The 22,421-nt window shown below is 39.4% G+C and overlaps 2 protein-coding genes and 1 long non-coding RNA gene across 5 annotated transcripts; 1 reads left to right on the top strand and 2 right to left on the bottom strand.

Moving 5' to 3' along the window:
• Nucleotides 1-11,616: 11,616 nt before the first annotated feature.
• LOC110854003 (sedoheptulokinase) lies at nucleotides 11,617-15,920 on the bottom strand. Its single transcript, XM_022102390.2, has 10 exons — nucleotides 15,082-15,920; nucleotides 14,584-14,706; nucleotides 14,296-14,405; nucleotides 14,042-14,194; nucleotides 13,640-13,876; nucleotides 13,136-13,318; nucleotides 12,932-13,040; nucleotides 12,707-12,858; nucleotides 12,600-12,643; nucleotides 11,617-12,531 (listed from the first exon to the last, which is right to left on the bottom strand). Exons 1-10 carry the CDS (start codon nucleotides 15,233-15,235, stop codon nucleotides 12,348-12,350), a joined length of 1,449 nt encoding a protein of 482 aa, XP_021958082.1. The 5' UTR covers nucleotides 15,236-15,920; the 3' UTR covers nucleotides 11,617-12,347.
• A 257-nt stretch (nucleotides 15,921-16,177) lies between these two features.
• Nucleotides 16,178-20,045, top strand: LOC110853820. Its single transcript, XR_002548267.2, has 4 exons — nucleotides 16,178-16,319; nucleotides 16,439-16,627; nucleotides 16,763-16,853; nucleotides 19,656-20,045. It is a non-coding gene; the product is annotated as an uncharacterized LOC110853820 (long non-coding RNA).
• LOC110853817 (ketohexokinase) lies at nucleotides 19,937-22,412 on the bottom strand. Of its 3 annotated transcripts, XM_035854763.1 has the most exons (7): nucleotides 22,264-22,412; nucleotides 21,766-21,882; nucleotides 21,482-21,695; nucleotides 21,218-21,361; nucleotides 20,849-21,134; nucleotides 20,447-20,529; nucleotides 20,054-20,245 (listed from the first exon to the last, which is right to left on the bottom strand). In XM_035854763.1, exons 1-7 carry the CDS (start codon nucleotides 22,380-22,382, stop codon nucleotides 20,204-20,206), a joined length of 1,005 nt encoding a protein of 334 aa, XP_035710656.1. In that variant the 5' UTR covers nucleotides 22,383-22,412; the 3' UTR covers nucleotides 20,054-20,203. The 3 variants fall into 3 exon arrangements, with proteins under 3 accessions (XP_021957846.1, XP_021957847.1, XP_035710656.1); XM_022102154.2 differs by lacking the exon at nucleotides 20,447-20,529 and having other exon boundaries at nucleotides 19,937-20,245; XM_022102155.2 differs by lacking the exons at nucleotides 20,447-20,529; nucleotides 22,264-22,412 and adding an exon at nucleotides 21,993-22,257 and having other exon boundaries at nucleotides 19,937-20,245.
• Between the last annotated feature and the right edge of the window lie 9 nt (nucleotides 22,413-22,421).

Raw genomic sequence — 22,421 nt, forward strand, 5'->3', positions numbered from 1 at the left:
CATTTCTACATAAGCTCTAGTTAAAGCTTGCTAGCTAGCGGCAGTCAATGGGTACAACGATGAAAAACGTAGTGCTGATTAAAATTATAAATTATTACGAAATGATATACATTGTAATGAAGGAAATCATTACTGCTTTCTCAACAAGTCTGCACGATGTTTTAATTTCGTTGACTTATGTGCCATTGCGTAGGTTAGGATTTGCACTGGCAAAATTGATTCGCATTAAGACAAAAGTACATCTGGTTTTGTCGGAACGTTTATTCCGAGTAAACAATTACAAAACGGACGTAAAAAGTAGAAAAGGTTTTTTTATCGGGAAAAAATGTAAAAGCAGGAGAACCGCATCTTTGTTCTTGAATATGCTGGGTAGTTAATTACGTTCGATAACTTTTCACGGCTCAGAATTCTTTAATTCGGTTTTAATATTTTGTTTGACCTCAGAGACCCAAGTGTGCCGTTACAAGTTCGCAAATAAATTCATAAATTTGATAAATTCGTAGAAAAAGCGCAAAGTAAATATGGGATGGTCGTTAACAGATTTGATTCAAGATTACACAACTAATTCCTGAAGAAATAAAGAATTAATTAATGAAAAAAAGGTTTAATGCGTGTACCATATCGAGAAACTTAGTCCATATTAACCCAGCTTTATCTTCCCATAAAGCAACTTTTGTAAAACTATGTGCATACACAAGGTAGATAGAAAAATGTTTGCAAAATCGTTATAATCTGCACAATCTTCTATACACACCATAATTTACTTACCAGAGTGATTTAGGTCCATAACCTTTCTCTGCTATATAAATACAAAATGAAAACCTGACAAGTTTTTTAACTTTGTAAAATTACTTGACTGATGGCGATAAAAAGAGAATTTGAAATTGTTGAATGCAAATTGAAGTTGAGTTAGGTTAGTATCATCCCCCGTGTAATCATCTCGGTCCGTAAAAAAATGCAAGACAAGACTATTTAACTATTTAAGGTGAACTTGTTGAGTCACTTAATACCTGACTGTCTACAACCCTGCTGGCTGAGAAGATATGCACACACACATTTCTCATCCATTCAGTCCCACTACATTTCTAAAACTGCGTCTCATAAAAATTGCTAAATGTCACAGACTAATAGCAGGCAGGGGCATCATTTCGAACGACGACTTGTTGTGACGATATTTTATTGCGATTATTTTATGCAGAAAGAATTATTTAGTAGAAGAAGTGGTCATCTCATTGGCACGATTTGATGCGAATTTTATTTTCTGTGACTCTTTCCGTGAAAATCATTAAGCAAGCAATTGGTGTGGTGAAAATAAAAAGTCAAAGTACTGAAGAGACGATAATAATTTTGTGGTTGTGACCACAAGACAAACTTTTTTTGGATATACTCTTTCTCTCTCCTATTTTTTTTTGTTTTGTTGGTTTTGTGTAGAAATTTTCATATAATAATAATGTGATGAATTATTATAGACATTAATTTAATTTTTTATATGTAAAGTTTAGCCCAGCCGTAAATTTTATGAGGGATCAAGTTCTCTCCTTATTCTTCTCCTTATAATAATAATAATCATAATGATAACGATAATTTTTATTATTTCACGTTGTTTGATTTTCAGCTGAATTTAATTAATGTTATGACTTTTACGTGCCTTATTTCCTTTATTGCTGGGTAGAAATTCGATCCTAATCCATCAATTACATGTCTCGTGTGTGCTTAATATGTTAACGAACTCCTTGAAAATTGCGATTTGTCTAAACTTAATGAGTTATCCGCCTTTCTCCCTGCTTGTTGGAAAGGGCTAATAACGCCAGCGAACGACAAGTCGGCAAAAAAATGCAGCATTCAAAATCGAACGTGCAAAATTTAAGTTGGCAATGCAATATGAAAGGAAGATTCAAATGATTCATCAAGTATACGTATAAGTACATGCATTCAAAAAATGAATGCATTTAGAGAGATGTGTTTGGCCAGGCTGAGAGTGTTTTATCTCCATTTTTGCCTCCTTTCCTTCTTATTTATATATACTTATTATTATTATTATTATGCTGCTGCTTTGCTGCTGCTTAACTATGTTCCAAGTTTCGTTTAGAGTTTGGCTTGGTGTCAGTGTTGTGTCATTACATGGAAGTATGCTCTAATGCTGATGGTAATGCGAAATGAATGTGATTGCCTCGAGCGGTTTCGCTTCGTGATTACAATCACAAAGATTTCATACATTCAACGATCAAGCTCAAACTATTTTTTATTTGCTTACATAACGCCGAATTTCTTTTCTCCTACTTGTTGGCAGTTGAAGAAGGAGAAGAGGAAAAAGTGATCGAGAGAGAGGTATCTGAGAAAAATGCTGATTTTTACAATATGCTTGAGATAGGATTCAAAATAGAGATAGAGCAGTCGTGGGCGTGTGTTTATAAAAATGCAATAAATATAATTCTGACCAAAGTTTAAAGACATGTTTATAAGGAAGAACAGAACGTGATAATAATATGTGCATGATAAATAGTCCTCTCTTCTCTTAAGCCGTTAATCAACCATTAATTAAGATAATAATATTATTTGTACAAACATAAGTCCGTCCAGCAGTTACATAGATACATTTGTTCTGCACAACTTTGCGGATTTTTAAACCAGCATAATTTGCATTGTTTGTAAGTATTTATACTGGAACGAATCAATCTTGCTCATTGTTACTGCTCACGATTATTATCATTGAATTTTTTTAAACTACGGCGCAATAGCAACAAACAGCAATTCATAATACTGCGATATGTACATACATACATACATTCGTGAACAGTGTATCATTTTATTACCAGCGTGTAGTAGTAGTGGTCGTCTTCGTAGTAGTTGTAGTAGTACTAATAAAAGTAGGTACGTAATTTAAGCGCACCTGTGTTAATTGTGAAATCAAAGGCTGTGTGGCTGGAGAAGGTGAATTCATTCTTAATCTTTCTCGCCATATTAAAGCAGATAAGCTTTTTTACACGCTGTTTATTTAGCCAATGGACGGCCATCTGCAGTGATACAAACGGTTAAGCAGTAGCTCAATGGCGAAACTGAGCAATGAACCCGGAGTGGAGAGTGACGATCGCAAACTTTTTCAAGGTTTCTGCACGAAACGAGTTAACTTAACGTGCTGTGGAGGAACATAGTCATTGTTGTGAACTCTTTTACATGTTATATGCCTCTCATTGCGACACGGTTTGTTCTCGGGTACGTTATTTGCATCACGCAATCTGCAACTATGTATTTGTCATCAGGACGGGGATCAAATTGCCGAGATGAGCCGTCCATCCCGATAAGATATGTGCTTAACGGAGGGGGCAATTTGCGGCTAAATTGGACAGTTTCCTTCTTCTTTAAATGTGCTTTAATGGTATTTATGATATTTTGTGTTGTTGCAAACAAATAATTACAGCAAACCGTAAATGACCAAGCCTACCTACCTGCCCGCAAGTGAATAAATATGTACAAAAAGGCAGTAAAAGTGAGACAAGAGTTGAAAAAGCGTTTTTGACGGGCGGACCGTGGGGATGGGATGGATGGACAGTAGCTGTTGTGAGTTCATGGATGGAGAGATCATCACTCAGACAGCTTGACTACTTCTTCTTCGTCTTGGTCTTGTTGTTGGGTGTTATAAACTCTTAATGCATGCATCAGCATCTCTGACACTCGGCCGTAATAAACACATAGTAGAAAGGAGAGATTAAGCTTAATGTGATGTGATGTGACTTTGAAAGAGAGAGCACCTTTTACTCTGTCGAGGTATAATATGTATGAGTATGAGTATGATGCACATGTGCATATTTGATACAATCAGCGCAATCTTCACTTTACTAAAAATCTGATGCAGGTGCACAAACAACACAAGACAACAATATTATTCAGTCAGAAAGCAATAACCAAGTGGTTGACAATGGTTAGAGAAAGAGATATATAGAGAGCGGGCAGTCACGTCAAAATCGTTTTATGTCGAAATTCACTACTCGTGATAAAACTATCCATTCGACGTATGTGTATAAGAATTGTATAAATATAAGAACATGTCCGGTTCAAGTCTCAAGTACCTGCTTTGTATTTATGTACGTATTTTTCTTTGCTGTAACCCAAAAAGAAGTGAAATTGAATTCCATGACCGCTATCTGAAACTACCATCCAACACTAATTGTTGTTCTAAAATGAAACTATGGTTGAATTCCACAAATGTAATGCAAAATGGAACTTGACCATTGTGCGTCACCTCGTTATGAGAGCTTCACTTAAAATAATTACACAGTTGCGGGAACTTAATTCGTATCTCGGACATCAGAACGCCAATTTAGACACTTTATGCGCTATCACCACCACCATTTTATTTCTATTAGATAACCACATACACACACGGGCCGAAGGAAATTAGGGACTGAAATTAAAAATGCTGGTGGGAGACGGCCGTGGTGCATTATCAAAAATAAAGTTATTTCCACATGAGTCACCACAGACGGAATGAAACCTTTGTAAAAACGGGATGTAAAAAAGTGGCGAAACCGAATATGCTTCTTAACATAATATGTACGTCGTTAAATACTAGTTTAAAAATACTAGTTTAATACTAGTTTGTGACCGCGCGGCAAGGTCGCAAAAGTAGTTTTAAACCTAGTTGGATCATATTTTCTCGCAAACCTATTCCACTGTCATGTTCCAGAGCTTCAAAATCTTTGCCTAGAGACACAAAGGCTAGGTTTTTGCAAGTTGAATTTCATTGTGATTTTCAAAATGATATGTCACACGATGTATGTACGTATTTCGCATTTTAAACTCGCTATGACCTTATTTACCCTGTCGTCGTGACCATGTCACAGCGTTAAAAACGGTTGTGTCTAGTTCCCTGATGTGTTCTCTAATGGCAAAACTTCATGTCTGAGAGCTTCAGAACATATGCAGACGGACGGACGGACGTTCGGACAGACAGACTAGGGACATAAAGTGGGTTTCCCCACTTAATAAGTCCATCTCCTATTGTCACTTTAAGAAAATAAATTAATTCTTGTTACCTCCTTCTCAGTATTTTCCCACTCACCTTACGAAGTTATCCAGCATGTTCTTAAATAAAGTAAACAACCCCTTCAGCCCAAAATCGTGTATGTAGACTTTACAAATTTCAAATCTGTTTGTCGGTCCATAACCTATCCAACGTATCTGACAGTGCGCACATTTTGGCCTTGAGTTTTTTGGGTTGGGTTTCAGAGTTGAAACAAATGTGCCAATTGCTCATCTTCTCGTGAAGAAGATGAAGATTGCCGGCTACAAAAAGTTAATGGCATATGAAACGCTACTGCTACTGACGATGTACATATCTATGTATCACTGCTATCAGTCGTGGTGTATGATATTATGACCTCACACAAGCGTGGTTGATTTTGGCAGATCGTGAGCATGAACCATAAAACATTTGGTAAAAATTCAGCCGGAACTTGTCCGTTTACATAAAAATGTACATATATTCAGGCTGTGCTAAATATATTTATAAGAGGTTGATTTCTTCGAATTCTTCAAAGTTGGTATTGCCAGTCCACTTGTGGCAGCAGTCAATGAATTTTTTTATTGTTTTTTCATTTAAAATTCGTCTCACCTCCAGTCCATGTACAGGACATGTACCTTTGAAATTCTGTGAATTATAAAAATAGTAGCGCAGTGATGATAAAACATGAGGGCAAGATTTCCATGCGCAATCTATATTATAAGCTGGAAATGTCTGTCGGGGACGGAAGTGAAAGGAATTTTCCGTGACGGAAGTGAAATAGGAGAAAGTGATTTGCATATCAACTGTTTTGGAAGGTTAATAAGTCAGTTATCCAGGATTTGCTGGTTAGCTTATCAGGAAGGGAAGTTAACGGAAATAATTAAGTGAGGTTGTCGCTCTGCTGGGGGGAATAATTGGTTGTATCCATGTTGGCTATGGTTATCGCTCTGTTGGGGGAGTGGGAGGGTGTTCCCCATGGGATAAGGTTATCGCTCTGCTGGGAGGAGTGGGAGGGTGTGCCCCCTGGGATATGGTTATCGCTCTGCTGGGGGGAATGGGAGGGTGTGTCCCCCTGGGATGTGGTTACCGCTCTGCTGGGGGGAAGTGGAGGGTGTGCCCCCCTGGGATGTGGTTACCGCTCTGCTGGGGGGAAGTGGAGGGTGTTCCCCATGGGATAAGGTTATCGCTCTGCTGGGAGGAGTGGGAGGGTGTGCCCCCTGGGATATGGTTATCGCTCTGCTGGGGGGAATGGGAGGGTGTGTCCCCCTGGGATGTGGTTACCGCTCTGCTGGGGGGAAGTGGAGGGTGTGCCCCCCTGGGATGTGGTTACCGCTCTGCTGGGGAGAGTGGGGGGGGGAAGTGCCCCCCTGGGATATGATTATCGCTCTGCTGGGGGAGTAGGAAGGTGTGCCCCCCTTATATGGTTACCGACGTTCCGTTTAGGTCCATTCATTCAGACCCGTTTCCAAACCAGTGATAAGCCTGCATGATGGGAGGGAGAACGGATTCCGTTCCCTTCATGGGTACCCCATATTTACATTGGATTGTTTAAATTACAAGATAGATTTACTTAGCTTACACATAAGGGAATGGGATTCCCCTCCTCTTCCATTCCCTTTGGATATACTTCAGGTGAAGTAGTGGAATCTTCACATCGAGTGAATGGGAATGAATTTCCCTTCCCTATGGATATACTTCAGGCGAAGTAGTGGAATCTTCACACCGAGGGAAGGGAAGGGGAATGGATTTCCCTTCCCTTTGAATATACTTCAGATGAAGTAGTGGAATCTTCACATCGAGAGAAGGGAGGGGGAATGAATTTCCCTTCCCTTTGGATATACTTCAGGCGAAGTAGTGGAATCTTCACACCGTGTGAATGGGAATGAATTTCCCTTCCCTATGGATATACTTCAGGCGAAGTAGTGGAATCTTCACACCGAGGGAAGGGAAGGGAAATGGATTTCCCTTCCCTGTGCATATACTTCAGGCGAAGTAGTGGAATCTTCACACCGAGGGAAGGGGAATGAATTTCCCTTCCCTATGGATATACTTCAGGCGAAGTAGTTGAATCTTCACACCGAGTGAATGGGAATGAATTTCCCTTCCCTATGGATATACTTCAGGCGAAGTAGTTGAATCTTCCCATCGAGAGAAGGGAAGGGGAATGAATTTCCCTTCCCTTTGGATATACTTCAGGCGAAGTAGAGGAATCTTCACATCGAGGGAAGGGAAGGGGAATGGATTTCCCTTCCCTGTGCATATACTTCAGGCGAAGTAGTGGAATCTTCACACCGAGGGAAGGGAAGGGAAATGGATTTCCCTTCCCTGTTCATATACTTCAGGCGAAGCAGTGGAATCTTCACATCGAGGGAAGGGAAGGGGAATGGATTTCCCTTCCCTTTGGATATACTTCAGATGAAGTAGTGGAATCTTCACATCGAGAGAGGGGAAGGGGAATGGATTTCCCTTCCCTTTGGATATACTTCAGGCGAAGTAGTGGAATCTTCACATCGAGGGAAGGGGAATGGATTTCCCTTCCCTATGGATATACTTCAGGCGAAGTAGTGGAATCCTCCCATCGAAGGAAGGGAAGGGAAATGGATTTCCCTTCCCTGTGCATATACTTCAGGCGAAGTAGTGGAATCTTCACACCGAGTGAATGGGAATGGATTTCCCTTCCCTATGGATATACTTCAGGCGAAGTAGTGGAATCTTCACATCGAGGGAAGGGAAGGGGAATGGATTTCCCTTCCCTTTGGATATACTTCAGATGAAGTAGTGGAATCTTCACATCGAGAGAGGGGAAGGGGAATGAATTTCCCTTCCCTTTGGATATACTTCAGGCGAAGTAGTGGAATCTTCACACCGAGTGAATGGGAATGAATTTCCCTTCCCTATGGATATACTTCAGGCGAAGTAGAGGAATCTTCACATCGAGGGAAGGGAAGGGGAATGGATTTCCCTTCCCTGTGCATATACTTCAGGCGAAGTAGTGGAATCTTCACACCGAGGGAAGGGGAATGAATTTCCCTTCCCTATGGATATACTTCAGGCGAAGTAGTTGAATCTTCCCATCGAGAGAAGGGAAGGGGAATGAATTTCCCTTCCCTTTGGATATACTTCAGGCGAAGTAGAGGAATCTTCACATCGAGGGAAGGGAAGGGGAATGGATTTCCCTTCCCTGTGCATATACTTCAGGCGAAGTAGTGGAATCTTCACACCGAGGGAAGGGAAGGGAAATGGATTTCCCTTCCCTGTTCATATACTTCAGGCGAAGCAGTGGAATCTTCACATCGAGGGAAGGGAAGGGGAATGGATTTCCCTTCCCTTTGGATATACTTCAGATGAAGTAGTGGAATCTTCACATCGAGAGAGGGGAAGGGGAATGAATTTCCCTTCCCTTTGGATATACTTCAGGCGAAGTAGTGGAATCTTCACACCGAGTGAATGGGAATGAATTTCCCTTCCCTATGGATATACTTCAGGCGAAGTAGAGGAATCTTCACATCGAGGGAAGGGAAGGGGAATGGATTTCCCTTCCCTGTGCATATACTTCAGGCGAAGTAGTGGAATCTTCACACCGAGGGAAGGGGAATGAATTTCCCTTCCCTATGGATATACTTCAGGCGAAGTAGTTGAATCTTCCCATCGAGAGAAGGGAAGGGGAATGAATTTCCCTTCCCTTTGGATATACTTCAGGCGAAGTAGAGGAATCTTCACATCGAGGGAAGGGAAGGGGAATGGATTTCCCTTCCCTGTGCATATACTTCAGGCGAAGTAGTGGAATCTTCACACCGAGTGAATGGGAATGGATTTCCCTTCCCTATGGATATACTTCAGGCGAAGTAGTGGAATCTTCACATCGAGGGAAGGGAAGGGGAATGGATTTCCCTTCCCTTTGGATATACTTCAGATGAAGTAGTGGAATCTTCACATCGAGAGAAGGGAAGGGGAATGAATTTTTCTTCCCTTTGGATATACTTCAGGCGAAGTGGTGGAATCTTCACACCGAGGGAAGGGAAGGGGAATGGATTTCCCTTCCCTATGGATATACTTCAGGCGAAGTAGTGGAATCTTCCCATCGAGGGAAGGGAAGGGAAATGGATTTCCCTTCCCTGTGCATATACTTCAGGCGAAGTAGTGGAATCTTCACACCGAGGGAAGGGGAATGGATTTCCCTTCCCTTTGGATATACTTCAGGCGAAGTAGTGGAATCTTCACATCGAGGGAAGGGAAGGGGAATGGATTTCCCTTCCCTATGGATATACTTCAGGCGAAGTAGTGGAATCTTCACATCGAGGGAAGGGAAGGGGAATGGATTTCCCTTCCCTTTGGATATACTTCAGGCGAAGTAGTGGAATCTTCACACCGAGGGAAGGGGAATGGATTTCCCTTCCCTTTGGATATACTTCAGGCGAAGTAGTGGAATCTTCACATCGAGGGAAGGGAAGGGGAATGGATTTCCCTTCCCTTTGGATATACTTCAGGCGAAGTAGTGGAATCTTCCCATCGAGGGAAGGGAAGGGGAATGGATTTCCCTTCCCTTTGGATATACTTCAGATGAAGTAGTGGAATCTTCACATCGAGAGAAGGGAAGGGGAATGAATTTTTCTTCCCTTTGGATATACTTCAGGCGAAGTGGTGGAATCTTCACACCGAGGGAAGGGAAGGGGAATGGATTTCCCTTCCCTATGGATATACTTCAGGCGAAGTAGTGGAATCTTCCCATCGAGGGAAGGGAAGGGAAATGGATTTCCCTTCCCTGTGCATATACTTCAGGCGAAGTAGTGGAATCTTCACACCGAGGGAAGGGGAATGGATTTCCCTTCCCTTTGGATATACTTCAGGCGAAGTAGTGGAATCTTCACATCGAGGGAAGGGAAGGGGAATGGATTTCCCTTCCCTATGGATATACTTCAGGCGAAGTAGTGGAATCTTCACATCGAGGGAAGGGAAGGGGAATGGATTTCCCTTCCCTTTGGATATACTTCAGGCGAAGTAGTGGAATCTTCACACCGAGGGAAGGGGAATGGATTTCCCTTCCCTTTGGATATACTTCAGGCGAAGTAGTGGAATCTTCACATCGAGGGAAGGGAAGGGGAATGGATTTCCCTTCCCTTTGGATATACTTCAGGCGAAGTAGTGGAATCTTCCCATCGAGGGAAGGGAAGGGGAATGGATTTCCCTTCCCTTTGGATATACTTCAGATAAAGTAGTGGAATCTTCACATCGAGGGAAGGGAAGGGAAGGGGAATGGATTCCGTTCCCTTCATGTGTGGAATAAAGTTACCGCTATGCGCTATGCTGGAAGTAAAAGAGGGGTGCCCGACATTAGCTGGGGTTTGTCTATCGAAGGAGGTTACACCCCCAGTGTTGCGTGATCTGTTGGTGGGGTCACTAACCAATAAATGACCTTAGCTATTTAATATTTTTTCAAGACTCCTTTGCAGGTCTAACCGCAGTTTCACATAAAGAGCATGTCCGCTTCCAACACCAGAAAAAATATACAGTAGCCGCGGAAGGGTGGCTTGGGACAGAGGTACAATGTCCTCATGGTTATTCGATGTTCCTATCGGCTGCCCTTATACACATTCCCTTCATGTGCAGACAACGTAGATTAAAGAAATAGAATCGATTCCCTTCATGCAGACCTCCGATGAATTGATCAAATCTTCTATTGGAACAGATTTTGAACGCTGAGCATGAATATGTATGATATCATATGCACTTTCACATGCCACACACCAGTGACGGTGTGGACCAAGTCAAAGGTCACACATGAACACGCGTCAAACATATCTATGTCAGATTTTGAACCGGGTATAACAATATGATACTCATTTGGCTTAAATTCATAGGATCCATTCGTTGTGACCGAATATTTACTACCACATAGTATGGCGTGAGAATTGTTTAGATTTCTTAAATATTTTAGTTTTCCTACTATTGAGGTTCAGCGAGGTCAACCGAATGGATTTGATTTGAATTTAAGCCCGCCTCCAATGTTAATAAAGTGGGCACGTGATTTTGTCGCGTAGAAATTCTGTGCAGTTGACTTCGACGCACTGCAACATTAACCTCTATCTATCAACTAATTTCATCACTTTCACGTTCATCACAAATTCCTTTGACTTACGTCGGCGACAGAGAATTTCAGCTTATAATTTAGATTAAAATATTTAATTGTTTAGTGTTTTGCAAAATTCCACTCAATTTTCATGAAAATCAAATAAGCTCTCGCCCGGCGGGAGACGGGCTTATACGCTAGTTATACATACTTCTGAATCCAGTAGAAACTGGAGAGATTTAAAAACTCGAGGATCACTGGAACAACTGGCTCAGAGAGTTCATTCTTCCATTGAAAAGCATTCTTTGCTTAATCGGGTTTTTAGCTTGAATAGAAACTTCACTGTTCAATAACCATGTAAAATCGTTCTCAATAACCTGCAATTTTTTTGCATATCGTCGTTGCACCTGCATTGCATTCTATTCAATGCAATTATTACTATACATTTCAGTCGATAATAACAGATTCAGCGACGATATCATTTCTCTAGAATGCGTCATTTCTATAATAAGTTCAATTCCTGGAGTAATTAACATCAATTCTCGTGTGTGTATGAATAAATTTGAATTTATTCCTGGAATAGATTACTTAATCAGAGTTTTAATATAGTGCAGAATATTTAATTTAACCAATGACAGTGGCAATTTAAACCGCATAAATGTCATGTCGTAAATCTTTGACAAAATTCCAGAATTTAGTTAACGTTGAATTAAAAGAATTATGCATTAAGCTTGTTAAGCATAATTATGAAACTTTTCACGTCTAATGAATTACATAACATTACATTACACAATTATCATTTTCGTTTTGAATTGATCCATTTTAGTCTTTCAGGGTTATTTACATTTAAATTGGAGCAAAACACTACAATAAATAATATTTTATATAAGCTCCAAATCTGTGCAAGGTGAAGTCATTTTAAGGGTCGAGGTTTAATATTTTTAGGTGATTGTGCATTAGCAAATAAGAACTTTTTCGGATATATTTTTAAAGGGCAAGTTTATAAGAGAATATCCACTGCTATTGCATTCCTACATTCAGTCGGAGATAAGATTCATTTAAAATAAGTTGCATTGAATATCAATTATTAATTAAATATTTAAATATTTATGGTAGTGTGACAATTGAATGCATACCAGCGCATTGTGACATAGTTGAATACTTAATACACTGTATGGTCGTATATACATATTTAACTGTATTATTTTACAAATTGAAATGGAAATACTGAATCTGGAATTAATGCTGCTGACCACTTCAAATTTTTGAGACAACTTTTTACAAATTTTTCATCACTGCCAGCGCAGCGCCATAAGCGGCGTCGCCTCCTTGCCCAAACTGTGTGTCCAGTTGGAATATATCGAGAAATTCTTGTTGCAGGATTTTATTTCTGGATAATGCAGATCCACTCCCAATTACAGATCGTATTCCGGCTTCTTCCAACATGGACCTCGGCATCATGCTAATAATTCATTGATATAAATGTGAAATTACGTGTGTATATGGACCTCGTTAAAGAAATTCACTTACTCGTGAAGATTCGCAATAATTCCACGACACAGAGACCGCGTCACCTGTAAAATATAGCTGCATTAATTGAAATGTCCATATTTTCCAGAAACAATTTTACGCTTCACCTGGCCCAAGGAAATATTTCCAAGATCGATATTGTAAACGTTCGCATTTTGATCGGGTGAATATCTTTCGCCAAAAATGGTGGGTACAATGTGCAAATTGGATCGTGTGCTTGGATCCGCACCGGCATGCAATATTTTCTCCCAGATTTTCGCTGCAAGAGAAATCAGAATATTTAGTACATAAATTTTGGGAAACTATAGATTTATGAGGGACAAGGAGCTCACATTGTGGTACGTTTGCTCCCAATTCCACAGCCCATTGTTGTAGCATCCTGACATATGCGGCTAGTGCGTTTCCTCCAGTCAGGGCAGCAGCTACGGCTAAGTATTTGCCCTGAAAATGAAATTTTGAGGAGATATTTTACATAATGCCTCGAATCGAGGGAATTTTAGTCTGCAGCGGATCTATTTGCATTCATTTCCTGTTACCTGAAAATACGGGAAATATTCGACATGATGTCCCAAATTGTTTGACGACGAATCCGCCTCTGGGCTCAGTTTTGGTTCAAATCCATCCCTCATTACGAAAGCAAGCTGAGCAGAAGTTGAGATATTAAGGATTGCTTGATCAGGGCGGTGAAGCGTTGAGAGGACAGAACACTGAAAATCTCCCTGTAAAACATTATTCGCATACTTTTGAATGGGTTTATTGGTGTGAAAATGCCATTATCAGACATTTCTGTAGTCCTCCTCGAGTACAATGCTCGAAGCGGAAAGTTGTCGATAACATATTGTCAGAGTTTCCCTTGGAGGGTCACTCAATAAATGGAAATCCGTACATTTTGATCAGAAGTTTAATTAAAGTTTGGCATTTTGAAAGTGTCATATTTTAGAATGTTTTTGCATCCTTTACACAAAATTTATCAAGTCACAGTCGAATTATTTCATCGGAAATATCGTCATTATCCAAATAATAATCTTATCATTCATTACCATCCCTGCACCAACTCCAGTCCCCACGGGAATCAAATGCCATGCAGACCCTGTAAGTTTGCCGGCATAGTCTCCTCCCAAAACCACCTCGGGAAGGAACCGGGTCGGAAATTGTGCTTCAGATAGAATCTTCGTATTCCATGATTTCTCTTGGGTGTTAAAATATCCCCAGCTGGCCGCATTCTGGACCGACATCACAGCCACGTCGAGATCGCATAACATTGCAACTATGAAATCCTGCAATCGTAAAGACATTCATGAAGGTTCAATTAATTAAGTATTCTTCCTCCATCCATGATGATGATGACTCTTCGTCTTAATTCAAAACTTTGAACTATGCAATGCATCAAAGAAATGCATACCCAGCTAAATAATGACAACAATGAAATATGCAGTACATACTTGAATCGTAGCTGCCCTATCAAACTTCTCCAGTTTCTCTGGTTTGTTCCTTGCCATCCAAAAGATCGTGGCACATCCGTACCCACTGTGCACATTTAAATGGGAATCAGGTTTGGGCAGTGTGGCCAGAAAATCCTTAGTACATCGGCTATCCTGCATACATACGAATTCCAAATAACGTGTTTTTTCTGTTAATTCTTCCATTCATGTGTTATGTTATGTTGTAGAAATCCATAAAACAAGCAACATCTAACCTGCCAAGTGTAAAGGTTGGATGTGTTTTTAGGGATTCGTTTCTCTCCATCGAGTTCCCAGCCTTCGCCTCTCTTCCAAAACACGACGCCATGCATTTGACCGCACAGTCCTGCGAGAAAGAGAATTATTGCACAAGATGAAGTATAAAACAAGCAATCATAAATATATAACAAGCCCAACTTGTTAATTTATTATTCGCACTCAATTTTAGCAACGAAATTAATTTGAAATTCAGATTAGTTTCCTGCATTTAATACACATGCCATAAAAAAACGAATCATGCAAACCTATGTACACGACGCGTTTCAGCATCTCTCTTGGCAGCCTTGTCACGCAAGTATGAAGCGTAGCGAAGATTTTTGGTACGTCTTGTTTGTTCCCATCAGTTCCACATTCACTTGGAACATTGGCTGTAATTTAAACGAATCAAAATGTCATAAGAGTGTTACCCAAGTAAATCGAAGAGATTCGGTGGGCACGTTTTCTGTCACATTTCATATGCTTTTCATCTCACGTAGCCTTCATTTGCAGTAAGTTGGATTGTACCCAATAAAGAATCTGCTTCAACGCTAAGCACGTATACATACATATAAAGTCGGCACTTGATTCTAATTACATCATATGAAAAATCACATGCCTGTGCAACGTGGTTTCATCATCATGATGCAAGAGTACTTAAGGAGGAAATACTTAATATGCATGCATTTTCCGGACTTTTGCTGAATTTTCTTCTAGAACGCTACGTATAATGGATTTCACGGGAAAATTGTTAAGATAACATTTACCTTGAGTATCTTTTGACTGTATGGCCACCACTGCTCGCGTAGCTGTATCAACTATGCACACTTTCACCGACGTTGTTCCAATGTCGATTCCAAGGATAAACGTCTGATCCGGATCAACGCTTACGGATCCGGAACGTACGACTTTGCTTGCCATTGTCAATTAATTATTATTCACTCAATTTGCTTTGAGGCACTTAATTTTGGTTTGCAAATGACACAACACTTCTTTATTGTTAAAACCTTCTGGCACGGATCACTCTCTACAAAATTGAGACTGCTTCCTAATCGATACACTGGTAAAACAGCTCTGAATTAAAAATGAGTCGGAATTTGACCGCACCACAGCCTATGCAAAATTCAATTTATTTGTGTTTAAAACTATTACATGTACACTTGGCCACTCGCCGTTTTATGATTACTTCTTTATGACGCAAACTTTCCCCAAACTTTCCCTTTTAGTAGGGAGAAACTCGATTTTAGCAATATGTATAAAGACCCGTTCGTCCACAACCCAACTGCTCCACATAAACTGCAACTTGCAACTGACGGAACTGATTTCCAGTTTCCCACAACCAAAGCAAACTTCTTTCTACCACTTCACTACTCACGAAACACGGAAAGAAGCTCTTGCCAAATTATACACATGGAATTTGCTGCTTATGTACATTGCACCGCATTGATTGAGTAGTAAGTGTGTATGTACATCAAGTTCTTGGTCTGGATTTTATTAGTTCGTCCTCCTGTGTAATGTAACGTAACGTATTTTTAAAACAATGCAACTTATTTCAACTTAATTACGGGAGGAGGATGCGACTTGTAAATATCTGTACAAGTAAAGTGTAAGTAAAGTGTAGCTTGTGGATTCTGAACAGTTATTGCAGGACGAGTTGTCTAAATAAAATTGAGTTTTATGTTGTATTGGATACATTGAGAAAAGACGAAGACATTGCTGTTCTGTCGGGATGGTTGGTTGGTGGGTTGGTTGTTGGGATTACGATAAGGAGGATTTGTCCACGTTGCACGAATACGAAAACGCGATCCTGCTATGAAAAGAGAGATATAGAATCGTACATTGCAGGTTAAAGAGAATTGGATGGACGAAATCTTCTAAAAATCCGATAAACTTTCCTTAGTCGTTTCTTCTCTCTTTTTGCGGTCGGTTTTTTCGGCTGGTCAAAGTGTTCCCTACGTACGCATGCAGTTTATAGTTACAACTTTATTGTGGTCTGGTGGAGAAGGTTAGTAGATTGCTGACATTGAAGAATAAGACAGATATAGTGGAATCACAAGAGAGAGAAAAAAAACTTGGAGAGAATGTAGAGTCACTCACTTTTATTTTTATTCGCTTTTATTACAGCAGAAGAATCCTGGGGGACGTTAGCATAAATAATGAACTAAGCTCTAGTACATATATGTAATGGTAAAAGTCTACTAGATAGATGAAAGGGCTATAATGTGTCATTTATTTCGTATATCTGGAGCAAAGTCATTACATGTTAAATGACGGCATAATTTCGTCAAAGGGATAATGACAGCGAGGGAAAAGGTGAGATATTATTATTATGACACGTTATAATAACATTCGCAAAACTTTCATCTGTTCGCAATTTCACAAAAGTTAATATTAAAACTCAAAAGTTTACACAAAATTGTAACAACTGTGTGAAACTCAATTTTGCAGGCAAGACTAACTCCCACGTTCAACCTTGTTTGCAAAATCTGGATTGCACCTGGATTCCTCTGCTGTCTGCTTATAAGGAAATCGTTCCCAGGTTTGTGTAGGTTTGCCTAATTCTTTATTGATATAAAATAAAAGTTATATAACGAAATGCTGTAATGGATGGATGGGTGCTGCTGTACGTGACATAAAGAATTGATGTTTTGCATACTAACATGTAAGTGCATGGTAATGGGGAAGGCTCAATAATTTGGCACATGATGAGCACATGTGAGCCGAGGATATCTGATATTGCAAGAATACTGCAAATTAATAGTTTATTGGGGTACGTGCGTGTGTAATGTCAGTCGCTTGTAAATACTTCATCACGGTGAAACTGGATATGATTGACATTTGCAATTATCCAGACATGCTGTTGGATCGAGATGGAAGGGAATGTGCAGTAGAAAACTTTTATTTATTCACATTTCGTTGAATAGCAGTAGTGTAGTGATGCTGATGGTTTTTTGACTTTATGTTGTTATCACATATCTCGACTCCGATAAATATATAGGGCATAGATGATTGTCGTGCTATCGTTTTTGAGATGCACTCCATTTTACGCTTATTACTCACATGTATTAAAAACAGTCAAAAGCATTGTTTTTCTCATATGTAGTGATGCATATTATACCATAATAATAATAACAAATGTGTATGCGGTATGCGGAACGGCTATCCCACACATTCCCTACTCCCTTTTATTACTACAAATCGTCTGTCTGTACGCCCTGTGAGGAAAACAGTGGATAAAAAAGATGACATAGAATTTGAATTGTATTTCACCATCCACACTAACTCGACAGGGAGCCTGAAATCAAATTGGGCACAATTTGTCAAACACTCAATAAAAGAAAAGGAAAGCGCTCGTCGTTGTCGTCGTCGCAATACCTTTGTGAAAAAAACATCTCACATCTCCTTGTTCTGCAATCTCTCCACCATTTATCCATCCATCCTTTTGTTACCCGTCCGTCGTCCTTATCTTTCTTTCTGACCCGAAACATGCAATTGTGAAAGGCATGAACTCAACTCTTCAATCTAGATGTGGATGGAATTCATCCACTTGAAAAGAAGGAAGACTACATACATTGACAGAATTGACAGGTTTGTGTGCTTGGTCTTGGTGGACATGGTCATGCCGACGACAATGGGATTGACATTAACAAAAGCCTGCCCGTGTCAACAACACCTTTGTTTCAATAAAAAGCGGCGAGGTGGGTTATATTGTTTACATTAAATTTCCTATTAGATGGATCATGAAGCACTATAAATATAGGTATCTGGGTGTGCTTACTTGCACACATGTGATCACATGATTTTACAAGAATGCATCAAACTTTTGATTCCGATCACATGCCTCACTTGTGAAAGTAAATTATGCAAATTGTTAAAAACAACAAAGACAACTTTTAAGTACTTGTTTAACCATTACAATTTTGAATGGCATACGAAATATATTTGCATATAGTTGCATATTTTTAAAAACAAAGCCATGTACATTATGTCTTCTATACATATACTTTGTGCACGCAGAGGATGCATGTTTACTTGGCGTCATCCCAAGATGATACCTTTCATCCAAAATCTCAACCTTTCAACTCCACTACATCACTAATGCCGTTGTTTCGTTACACACTCATCAATTTTAGTTTATTTTAGTTTTTATATGCTTTTTAAGTCTCTCAAAGTACAAACAAGCTGTGCATTTAGTGTATGTGCAGGGTAAAAATGCTTGAGATAACTTGATCCCCTTCCTTCTCCACAAACACACAGTTTCTCCACATACTTGAGAAACGTATATGAAAAATGTGACAAAACATCACCACATCGTAAATCAAGCATATTTTGCGATCACCATTTTATTTTTACGACGTCGACTCAACGTCTATGATAAGTTAAATCTTTTATAAATTGAGTCAAATCACCGTCGACGTGACAGGCAGGGTATAGCAGTTGTTGAAGAGTTGAGAGGAGGATTTTCGGAAAATTCCCAATTTTCTGCTCCCCTCTGATGGATGATCTAGATAAGTGACTTATAAATTTTAAGAATAGCAGACATTTTAAGCAGGATGGGCAGGCGGATTGAAACAATATCCGACCGAACAGGGTGGTGGCCTGCTCGTGTCATAAAAAAAGTTCGCAGTCTAGTAAAAAAAAAAGCAGTAGATAGATCGACCTCCAGCACGATCCTCACTTCGTCATTAAATGTCAAGGATAGACTTGTACGTGACAGAGCCAAAGTTTATCAAATGAATTTTCTATATTCGAATTTTGCATTGCATTTAAAACCTAAGTCTCTGACGGTGATGAACAGCACGACGAGATAACGATTTCGTTCCCTTAAATTTGGGACACACTAAATAGATCCTCTTTTAAGTAGGATGTTATTTACAGTCTGCTTCATAATTGATTACTTTCTCTCGTAACATGCATGAGGGATGACATATTTAGACTTGGGTAAGTCTGGATAAGCCCAAAATGTTAGATTTTGTACCACTTAATCCTCCACGTTTACACTGCTTGTTATACGGAAGGAAACAATAAATGATGTCATCCGTGTTAGCATATTGTCCAAAATACAGAATCTCCTCCCGATCTGGCAGAAAATCGGAGCTTTCTCCTCGACAAATTTACATTTAGATTAGATTATGCACACAGCAAAAAAAATGAGACGGACCGAAACGAGAGAACCAGTAGGAAAACCTTCGTTTTAAGAATTTAAGACCTTCCTGCAACTACAAAACTGACTGATTTTCTCTCGTCAAGTCACACGAGCATCCATCCATCCATTTCTTGCATCTGAAACGGAGAAGTCAATATTTATTCCTTTCTTTCTGAATTGAATCCAAACTTGTAGTTCGCTTCAGAAACTTAATACTCCTTGAAAACCTGGATTGATAAAAACAAGTCAACCAACCAGGCAACAAAGGGCTATGCCGTGCTATAGACTATTATTTAGCAGACTGATCCCCTGACTATGACAAGAATAAAAGTTGGCAGCAGCATAATGTACAAAGTTCAGTTTTCCAGAAAGCCTTTTAACTTGCAAAAACCAGAATAAAATAGCCCATAGCACTTCTTGGAACTATTAGGAGAGAAGAAAAAAATATGAAAAAATTGAACACACAAAACGCTTTCTATTGTTCTTATCGACATTCGTTCCGTTTATTCTCTCTTAATAAGAAACTCAATACGTACGAATAATGTTCACAAATTATATAGAAATAAATGTTATTTTTATTTATTACTTTGCCCCACTTGAGACATTGCATTGTTCTTTATTGAATACTTTGTCCAAAATAACTCCAGCTTTCTCCTTCAATCCGAGAAATCCATACATTGACAATTTTTCACTAGCGATGCGACATCCCATCTCAATGCTTGTCTCCACATCGAGCCCCTTGTTCAAACAGAATATCGTCGTCCCAATAAATGTATCGCCCGCACCTTGACGAGACAAAGCAAATAAACTCAATTAACTCAAGTAGAAGAGTTCATTAGTTAAGTTTCTCTCAAAGAGAGAGACAAAGAACGAGCTTTATGACGATGCTGGTAACAAAATCCATTAATTTTTCGTCTGAATGAGCCCACCGAGTAATATCAGAGTGAGCGAGTTACGTTAAATGAATGGTTTCTGAGTGAAAGCACCTTTTTATCAATGACATTGAACAAATGTTCCATCTCTATCATCGCAGGGGAGACCACGAAACAGTATTTGGGGGATTGTACCACTAAATAAATGTGTATTGATTAGAAGAGAACAGAAGAAACAAATTATTAAGAAGATTGCTGATGAGGTGACTGACGGTCAGCTTCGGTAAGTGGACGAAGAGTGAAAGGTGCTTTCTCTCTCTCTTTTGGAGTGAAAGTACGTTCCAAAAATACGCTACCACTTGGATTAAGAATTGATGGAATCGGGACATTGAACGTGTTCTCAGATATAGAAAGCGTTTACCACGTTGTGTGGTCGTCACCTGTTTAGACTATTGATTTAATGGACAACATTGTGTTACTTACTTTACTTCCTTGCATATGAGAACAAATCCTTACCTAAAGAATCGATTAGTTGTGAAGGGGGAAAAGCATCAATTTTCTTTATTTCTGCGTAACTGGGATCGTCATTATCTGTGACTTGGGATCCTGTCCCTACCCCATAAGCTGCCCCGTCTTCACCCCAAGGACAAATTACCAGTGATCCGGCAGAGACCTTGGATTGCATAAGCTGTACGGCATCCCTGCAATTTTTTGCACCTTGCCAAGATGCAAAATCTTTCCCCACGAAGACTACATGGCCCAGAGGAAGTAACGTGTTGAGACTTTCCCTGCATTTCTCCACCTTCGTGTAATGCCAAATAGGACGCGATTTTTTAGAAATTTATTTACACATCCAAGAAAAAACGGTTATGTAATCTATTGTACCTCTACTGAAATTGTGATTGAGACATCTTTATAGGAAAATTTTAATCCACTATTTTTGATAGTGTGCTTTACTCGTTTTGCTGCATTATTATTGTATTCATGAATTTTCTCAATCATTTTTACCACCTCGGTTTCATTTCGTCCCTTTTCATCAGAATGACATCCGATCAACAGAGGATAAAATGAGCAATATAAATTCCATATTTTAGTCAAACTTCATAAATCATGCTACTATCTATATATATACAGCTATTGTATGTATACCTCAAAATGCACCCATGAAGTCACTGCTAGATTGATTTTTGCCTGGAAATCATCCAAGGTCAGTTCTGGCAAATCTCCTTTACTGTGAACAATAGTTCTTGTGCCAGATTCCTCGGAACAAATTACGACAGAAGCTGGAGCCCTTGCGATACCGTCAATAATTGGACAGTTATCATACTTGATACCAAGGGAAGTCATGTCATCGGTGAAAAATCTGCATACATGTTTTTAGTGAAGATCATTTGTATCTTAATAGTAATTTACGTATGTAAATGGGAACTCACTTGAGCAAATGATCATTCGCCAATGTTCCAAAAAACTCTACTGGTTGATTTAAACAGGCTAAAACCGTGCTATTATTTGAGGCATTTCCACCTCGAGCCCATTCTTGCTTAGTACATCTAGTAATTATTGAAATATTACTTTATAATCAAATAATTTAAAATAAAATACTTTTTTATAATATGCAGTCCTACTAAATAAGATGCAAATTTTTGAACCTAACACTAACCTACTATCAGTATCCTCGTTTGGATATTTTGGAACAAAATTAACAATATCTACACAGTTCAATCCCACTGCACAAATCATGGTGAAAGCAAAGTGAAAGTTGTAATCAGAGTTTAGATTCTGCACAATTACGGTGCATAAAATTGCAATTTATCAAGTCACCAATATTTTAGTCAGTAAAAAAGATTATGTGGGGCTGTTACCGGTAAATTAGTAAATTTTGCTTAATGATAATAAAACATCACGACGATCAGTTGCAGATTAAACTAAACCTGTTGTGTTGAGTTCTGCTGCCCACGGTGGAATCCTCGTTTGGATATTTTAGCACATGGTACACATCGTCCACACACAGATGCCCGACAACCACCACCACCACTGCTTTCCCCGTCATTCAATCAATATTTCCGACTTCTCCGGCGTATTTAAAAAG

This window comes from Folsomia candida, unplaced genomic scaffold (genome assembly GCF_002217175.1).
Source record: "Folsomia candida strain VU population unplaced genomic scaffold, ASM221717v1 Fcan01_Sc009, whole genome shotgun sequence".
Lineage (NCBI taxonomy): Eukaryota > Metazoa > Arthropoda > Collembola > Entomobryomorpha > Isotomidae > Folsomia > Folsomia candida.